This window comes from Mixophyes fleayi, chromosome 5 (genome assembly GCF_038048845.1).
Source record: "Mixophyes fleayi isolate aMixFle1 chromosome 5, aMixFle1.hap1, whole genome shotgun sequence".
Classification (NCBI taxonomy): Eukaryota; Metazoa; Chordata; class Amphibia; order Anura; family Limnodynastidae; genus Mixophyes; species Mixophyes fleayi.
In genome coordinates, this window is record NC_134406.1 from 261,498,085 (window position 1) to 261,507,083 (window position 8,999).

The following is an 8,999-nucleotide window of genomic DNA, read 5'->3' on the forward strand; positions in this document are numbered from 1 at the left end:
ATTGTCTGGTACCTGCTGCAAACAACCATCGACTTATAAATAACCTGAAGAACTCTCCTCTGCACCTGACCTACTATCCCTGTTACCATCGTCAGTAAAGTGATTGGCACCCTAATTTCTACCAACAGACCAACATCTAATTACCCTTAGAGACTTCATACAGCCCCCTTGCTACAGGGTTAGTGAGGTGTCATGTCAGGTCTGGTCTCCTTGCCCAGACACAAGGGTTTCATTTAATTTCATTTGACCTAATATTTATGATCGTCTAAAATGGGTGAATGGAAAAGAAAAGTGTCATTATTCTAAAACTGTAAAGCATACATACATAGAAATAAACGTGACTGTTATGATAAGACTCACCTGAGCTTGCATGTGTGGGTGTGAAAGGGTTTAGACAAACCACCTGGTTTGTCTATAAATGACTGAAATCCCCCCAAATGCTATCTTACTATTTAAGTATCCAGTTTTGCCACCAACAAGATTTGGTTCAAAAGATGATACTTTGAGGAAGTCTTTGATTATTCTATGACTTATCTCACAATATAAAGTAATCTGAGTTTTTGTATCCCAATCAATTCCTTGTTTTTAATTTACTTATGTTAAGAAGACAAAGACAGAACTTATTAAATGGTGTTTAATATGATAGAGAAAGTCACAATGCTTAATGTATTTTTTTTTTTTTTAAAAAAAAAAGACATACAATATTATAAAAAATATGAGCAAAAACGGTCAGCACCTCAATAGCAGCTTCATTCTGGACATTTTTTAAAATTTGAATTTCCTTTTTAAATCCTTTTTTTCCCCCACCTCAACCCCCCTTCCTTGTGAGGTCACAGAGAGACCGTGTGTGTGCCAATTAGTTTTATAAGCATTTTATGACCTTGTGTTCATGTATATTTTTATTACGGCATAATTATAAAGGCAATAGCAGGGTTTTCATAATCCCATTTAAACTGAAAATGAATTTACATATGTGTATATTAAACATGACTATGCTAGATACATTAATTGGGAAGATACTTGATTTTTCCCTCTTCCTTATACAGCTAGCAATTAACAATGACACATTACTTTTGGTCTAGAGGAGAGAGAGAGAGAGAGAGAGAGAGAGAGAGAGCGAGCCTGGTCTGGAACATTTTGGCATCTCTGCAAAGCACTAGTGACAAAAAGCAGACCTACAAATATATAAACCCCTGAGTTACTACTTGCACCCAAGACTGTCACCAGAAAAAAAGCAACTTATATAATTGGAAATATTAAATGATATATGTATATTTTATTAACCCCTGATCACTCCATAATATTTTTCATCTCAAATCAGCATTGCTTGAATACATTGTACAAAAATAGCAATTTTTACTTCACTGTTTCAATAATTAATATATATAAACAATGTAAAGTATATTTTTTAAGTAAAGCTATTCAGCTACAATTTACACGGCTTTACGTAAATGCAGAATATTGTGAGATCACTAAATTTAGTAGTTAAGTGTGTAATTAGTATATTAGCTAACTTGACACCTTTGTTATATAAAAATGCGCAGTAGCATTAATATACAAATACAGTTTGGGGTCCTTTTCTCATCCTGCAGCTGTTTCACAATTGATGTAACTCTTTCGATCTTAAAGCTGTTAAATCACTTTGGGGTACTCTCTATAACATAACAATGAGCGTGCTTGAGACTTCAATGGCACCAGCACCAGGAGGGAATATAAATATTTATGCACCCAACAGTTCCATCATTAATCACCGGAGATGGCTTAGGAAGAAGGAAAGTCAGGATCTAAATGTTGCCTACATTATACAAGCACAGCATTTATTTATTTACGGGGTGGGTGTTAGCAAAACAAAAACATGAAAAGGTCTGCTTGAAGCTGCTACGAAGAACTACAGTCTTTTCTTTGAATCATTTAAAGGGCTTAACGTGCCAAATACAGAAATACCAAAGCCACGCTGTGAGTAATCCAAAACATTCTATTCAAAAATGTAAACCAAAATCCACAAATTAGATTTTCATACGAAACTGGAAAAAAAAGTTAATCTCATTCTGTACACAAGGTTTCCATTCGACGATGATCAGAAACAGCTTTTGAAATTGCCCTGTTTTTCAGTCCCCCCCCCCCACCCCTACTCGGTGTAGAGATCTCTGTGGCACAGATGTTACAAATAAATCAGCTTCATAGAAGCAACAGTTTGAGCTGATAGTTTTCACTAAACGTGTTTCAGAAGAGAAAAGACTGCACTCTCTGACACATGGATCAGGGAGCTGTGAGGCTTCTTGATTAATGTATTCGTGATTTACATTACGAATTTTGACACTTGCAAATATCAGCAGAAATCAAAGATGTTTTTTGCATAATTAACATCCGTTTTTTCACAGTGACCATCAATGCCGCATCTAATAAATAAATTAAAGGTTATGTATACATACAATATCTAACTAATACAATGTAGAACACAAACAGGTTTATCTATAAGGAGCAGTGTCTGAGAATCCTATGGCATAAATGCATGAACAGATCCGGGTGTTCGGTGCTTGGACCAAAAAGTTAAAGCTGGGTACACACTACAGAAAATTTCTCTCAATTAGATTTCTGTAACTATTTTACCAACGACTGAAATCTGTCATAACCATCTGCTGAAAAGATTGTGACTCTGTACACTCTACAGATATCTGTCTACACTGCTAGTGGTGAGTGCGTACACACTTCCACATTTGCCTGACGTCGTTCCATCGTCGATTGTGATTTTTTAGGAAGTTTATAAAACCAAATCAAAGAATACATTGTTCTTTGGCACGATACAACATGATCGTGGGAGACTACACACTAATGCAATATTTTGCCAAATGGTCGTTTATGGTGTGATCTGCACGATAATTGCATAAAATCACTGTAGTGAGTACCCAACTTGAATCCTACAAATGCAATTGATGTGATTGGATGGATAATGATGACCGTACACACATTTTGGTCAACATCCAACTGTGTTTTTCACCAGACCCAATATACATCTTATCGCTCCTGACTAACTGTTGCTCAGGATAAGGAGTACAGTGATTTGTGGCTACTTTGGTATAATACGCTCATACAGAGACAGTACAGTGCTGCCCCAGCCTCCTGGGCTTCTACTGAACATGCTCGTCTAACGGTACATGCGCCGCTCAGAATAAGATCCCACTTTGCTCTTCAGAGTAGAGTTGGGAGTCTGGTGAGGGGTTGCAGGGGACTTGAATAGGGAGTGACCCAGCACTGCCCAAATCCTGTGCTCCCACAGTAATTCCTCCACTGGCTGCATGTAGTGTATGGCGAACAATAAAATGTTAATTGCACACAGTATACCTGTGATGGTCATTGGCTGTGCAAACCAATATGGGGTTTCCTCCGGGTGCTCCGGTTTCCTCCCACACACAAACATACTGGTAGGTTAATTGGCTGCTATTATATTGCCTTTAGCCTCTCTCGGTCTGTGTGTATGTATGTTAGGGGATTTAGATTGTAAGCTCCAATGGGGCAGGGACTGATGTGAGTGAGTTCTCTGTACAGCGCTGCGGAATTAGTGGCGCTATATAAATAACTGATGATGATCTCACATATTTAGATGAAATAAAAGGTTTTTATGTTTAATAACTAAACTTTTGGGTCATGCATTCACCAGCCTCCTCAAGTATTCTTTAGAGCAGACCAGTATCGGCCTGAAGAGCTGTGGAGATTAGTATCATCCATTCGACTGACCATTATTTTACATAAACTTCCACCTGTATGACTTACTGAGAGGTGTCATTACTCTGGGGAATTCCAACTGTTCTCATCTTTGTTTCATTGTTGTTTCAGATGAGAGAACAGATAAGGATTCTGGAAAATAGCAACAATCCAATAACACCTGAAATGTGCTGGTTACAAATCACATTGGGGGACATTTATAACTGGTGCAAAGCTGGTGTTGCCTATAGCAGATGCTAAACCGGTGATAGGCAATCTGAGAGGCATGGGTGGCCAGCTAACCTTCAAAAGGGCCGCTCATTACCGTTAATCTCAGTAGTCAAAACAATACATGTTATGACAGAAAGAGGCGCCTGTATATAATACTATGCCAGCAGGCATTTCAATGTAAGATAAACAAGTGTTACAAACTATAAACAAATCTGACCATAAAGCAGAAAGTAGCTGCGGGCCGCAGGTTGGATGGCTGCAGGCAGCCCCAGGCTGTTAGCCCATCACTAGGCTAACAGACTGGTTACTATGTGCAAGGCCAACCAGTGTGCAATGCCTGTATATGCAAATCTACCAAAGTATATACCATGCATGCTTAAAGTACACCTGGATGAATAAAGAGGGGGTGCAAAATCACATTAGGACAGTTAGAATGCCCAAAATTATAATGCATACAAGGCAGGGCCGGACTGGCCATCTGGCACTTCTGGCAAATGCCAGAAGGGCCGATGGTCAGTAGGGCTGGTTCGATCAGTCAGTGCACTGGACAGTCAGTGCACTGACACTTCCTGGTCACATGTGCCGCGCGCAGCGCTGCGCGCGGCACATGTGATCAGTACAGGTCCTGGAAGGCAGCTGAAGAGCAGACAGGAGAGCGCTGAGAAGAAGGTAAGTAAACCGGGGTGAGGGGGGAGAGAACATTAAAGTTGCCAGACAATAACAGGGGGGGGGGGGAAGAACATGAAAGGTGCCAGACAATAACAGGGGGGGGGGAGAACATAAAAGGTGCCAGACAATAACAGGGCGGGGAGGGAATAAAAGGTGCCAGATAATAACAGGGGGGGGGAGAGGAAAGATGCCGGACAATAACAGGGGAGAGGGGGACATAAAAGGTGCCACACACTAACAGGGGGGGGAACATAAAAGGTGCCAGACAATAACAGGGGGGGGGAGAACACAAAAGGTGCCAGACAATAACGGGCAGGTGGGGGGTGGAGAGAGAAGGTGCCACACAAAAAACGAGGAATAATATGATTTGGGCCACTATTGTGTGCCATAATTTCAACTGGGGACACTATTGTGGCATAATATCAACTGGGGGCACTATTGTGGCATAATATGATTTTGGGGCACTACTTTGTGGCATAATATGATTTTGGGGCACTACTGTGTGGCATAATATGATTTTGGGGCACTACTTTGTGGCATAATATGATTTTGGGGCACTACTGTGTGGCATAATATGATTTTGGGGCACTACTGTGTGGTAAAATATGATTTTGGGGTACTACTGTGGGGTAAAATATGATTTTGGGGCACTACTGTGTGGCATAATATGATTTTGAGGCACTACTGTGTGGCATAATATGATTTTGTGGGGTGATGTGGGTTAATTTTATATTAGTACCTAGCAATTTAAGATAGGGTGATTGGACCTTTAATTTAATGATGGGGTGGTTTGGGGGCTATTAATTGAAAGTGGGGCTGTTTGTGAAAAAAAATGTGAATATGAATTATTTAATGGCAGTGATGGTTGCGGGAAATAGGTATATTTAATAAACGTAAATGCTATTTCATTTATTGCTGGAGTTGTTTGGAGGGAGGGAAATAGGGTTATTTATCAGCAGCAGCAGCAGCAACTATTTATATTAAATGTGAATACTAGTATTTTAATGTTGGGGCTGGAGGGAGGCCTAATTATAAAACATGGGTTGTATTGATTAAACACCAGGGCTGGTTGGAGTTTTCTAAATTGCATGTACCCATTTTTTTTCCAAATAGGGCCTCCAGCATTCCAGTATCCAGACAAGCAGCAACTGAACTAAAGTCACCAGGAGCCAGAGGTGGTGAAACTAACAAGACAGGTAGAAGAGAGCAGGACAGTCTGCCAACTGTCCTGAATCTGGTGGGGAAGTCCCGAATTTTGGTGACTGTCTCGTTTAGTGAGATTTGGGCCGACTACAAGGACAGTTGGGAGGTATGTCCCGCTTCACACTGTACTGCTTGTGGAGGCAGAGCTGCGTGCAACTAACAGTATTGCACACAGTATTGCCTGTGTATTTGTCTAACATTTGTCTAAAATGATAGCCATGTTACATAATAGGGGCTCCCTGTCTTAAATACCCCAGGCCCCCCAAGCGTTAATCTAGCTCTGGTTAGCAAGAGGGAGCGGATAGCTGCTCCAAGTCTCTGGATAGGACACAGCCTGCAGAGCAAGCCGAGGAGCTCTAAGTACCACAAGATTTGGTAATCTTGTGAGACTAAGAGCTTCCCTGCTCACTCTACAGGAAGTTCCCACCCTGATGGATGTCAGCAGCACCAGAAGCATAGATAAGTACAGTGGGCTGGGGGTGTCATAATGTGCCTCGGGGTGGCATGATAAATGTAATGTTTTATTTTAATGAATGTATCTTTGCCCCATGTTGGCCACACCCACAACACAATGTGGTCACGCCTTTTTCGGTGCCGCCGCGCAGGCCCACCTTGGTTTCTTTCCTGCTGGAACTGAGGTGGGCCTGTGGACTATAAATGCCAGGGCTGATTTTTAGTCCCAGTCCGACCCTGATACAAGGTATAAGCCACACAAGCTATTTAGTATAAAGTGATATATTACACAAATTACAGTATACGGAACATCCTGAATAACACTACAACATACTCCTGCATGCATGATATGAATTAAAAGAACTTTGCTAAAGAGACTTATCCTTGAATAAAGCAGGATTCTTAGTAAATGAACACATTGGATAATTTATTTACACAATGCTTTATATTTGCTCCTAGAACAATAAAACATTGTATTCCCTTTTTTTAATGACTCGCTGTCAAATGTCCTTAGATAAGTCAATGAGAGGGAGGGGGCAGATTCAGCAATATTCTAGCAGTTACACAAGAAAGGTGACTTCTGACCATGTTGCATTTGGAGAGGAATGGAAAGATTCTGTAATTAAAAGAGTTCTGCATTTGTCATTAGAAAACTTTTGAGGTTTTGAAAAAAAAGCCACATTGTTAACATTTTATGTGGGGATGGCAGCTTATTCAAAACGGAAAATACGATCCTTTCTTGATAATCTTCACTTGAGGCTGTCATAACTGACAGATTTCGCAGATGTTACGGAGAAGCGCCCAATGAAAATCAAGGAAATGTCTCAAAAGTGTTTGATTTTCCTGGGAGTACTATGCAGTGACACTGCCCCCCATATAATAAAATATTAAAGTAACTATTTTTGCGCGAATGCCCTTTAAGTAAAGTAATCTATAGCTCTCTGTTGTTGAAATTCATGCGTGTCATTCAGTCATCAGACATCAAGTTCCGGAGATCATCAGCAAAACTGAATGTAGTCTGTCTGACAATAGCAAAACTATTTATTGATTACATTACTGTATCTCCATGATTTTGTTTTTGGATGATTTGCGTATTATTTACTAATTACTTGATTGCAAACATGTTTCCAACCCCCCCCAGTCTTCTCATTGAAGTATTTCAGACTAATTTATAGTGACAAGATGACACTATCACTGTATAGACGTGGAATCTCAGAATAAACAAGAGTATTGAAAACCAGTAAATAAATACCTGCTGTTATTCAGTGGCAATATCACACACAGACATGTGTTGCTACAATCACCCTGAGGAGCACTGCTAAACAATGTAATCAAGAGAGTAATTCCTAGGACAGTGTAAGAAAAAGTAGATTCACAGTTGAAGTAGAGTTTTGTATATTTGTTAGGCATGGTGCCCCAAATGGCAAAAAAAATTCCAGCATCCCGGATTATAAATCCCAAACCTGTTCCTAAAAGGAGATCATCATTTGTGATTTAAACAATCACATACAGTATATATATATATATATATATATATATATATATATATATATATATATATATATATATATATATATATACACACACACACACACAGGGTGTGGAGTACAATATGTCAACAAGACATCACACTCAGACAGCTGCCTGATATTTCATTTATGATAAATGAAATAGTTAATGCTATCCAAAAACAAATTCAGGTTCTCTTCAGTCATCTTAATATTACTACAAGTCAGACTGATTCCAGAGAGCTGAGTTATCACGTCCAGATGACTATTTGTACACATGTTTACTCACATTGCAATGCCTGGTTGTTTCATCCCTCCTTAAGCACAAGGTACATGTAATACCATAATCTGCTCCAGTATAGGACACCAGCGATTCTACAACTATTATACAATAAATCCTGTAGACTCAGACACTGCATCAGATGACAGAAGTACAATCACCTCCCCAGTCAGCATGAGATGCATACAAGGAGCATACAGTATCTGCAGGGACAGTATGTCTGTACTGCAGGCTGGATACAAACACCCCTGTGCACAGTCTATATACACTGCTGGTGCTGTGCAAGCCCCAGTAAGTGACACTGTGTACTCACCACCACAAGCGTGCAGCTAATGATCTTGTACATTGTGGTCTGTGTGGAAAACCTCAGGACCTGGGTGGGAGCACAATCCTGCTCTGACTGCTACTGGGATCTCCTCCAGGTCTCGTAGCCTTTTTATACAGACCCCAGAGCCAGAAGGAAGTACTTTTTTTTTTTTTTATTATAATATACTTGCACAGCTCACAAAAAAGTTCAAGGTCCTACTATAGCATTAATACCCAAACAGCTAACCTTTTACTGGAAAGTCCCACTGCCTACAAAGAAAAAGCAAATATTATGAATGGAAATACATATACAGGTACATGACCACATTCCATGGTGCTGAAATAAAAAATTATTTTTGTTTTCTTTTTTAATTCATTTTTAGACCTAAGGTATGGTTTGGGAAAAAACTGCATTACCTGATTTATATTTTTTTCTATATCTGCTCTACATTGGATCTTTTCCTATACCTGTCATGTTCCCTTTGGCTTTAGATTACAAGCTCAGATGGTTGAGGACTTTTCTAAAACTTGTTTGTTATTGTAAAAGCCACAATAATATGCAAATTTACTTAAATGTCAGAGGTGTGGAAATTAGGGCATAAGGTCTTACACAACTTGCTCACACGTCTGCTGGTAACACGTTTTTT

At 39.7% G+C, this 8,999-nt stretch overlaps 1 protein-coding gene across 1 annotated transcript in view; it reads right to left on the minus strand.

Moving 5' to 3' along the window:
* Positions 1-8,467, minus strand: part of TNFRSF11B (TNF receptor superfamily member 11b) — a 29,850-nt gene extending 21,383 nt beyond the window's left edge. Inside the window, exon 1 of the mRNA XM_075213993.1 lies at positions 8,360-8,467. Within this exon, the coding sequence (XP_075070094.1) occupies positions 8,360-8,392 (33 nt within the window). The 5' untranslated portion in view covers positions 8,393-8,467. The remainder of the gene's footprint in view (positions 1-8,359) is intronic.
* Positions 8,468-8,999: the final 532 nt, after the last annotated feature.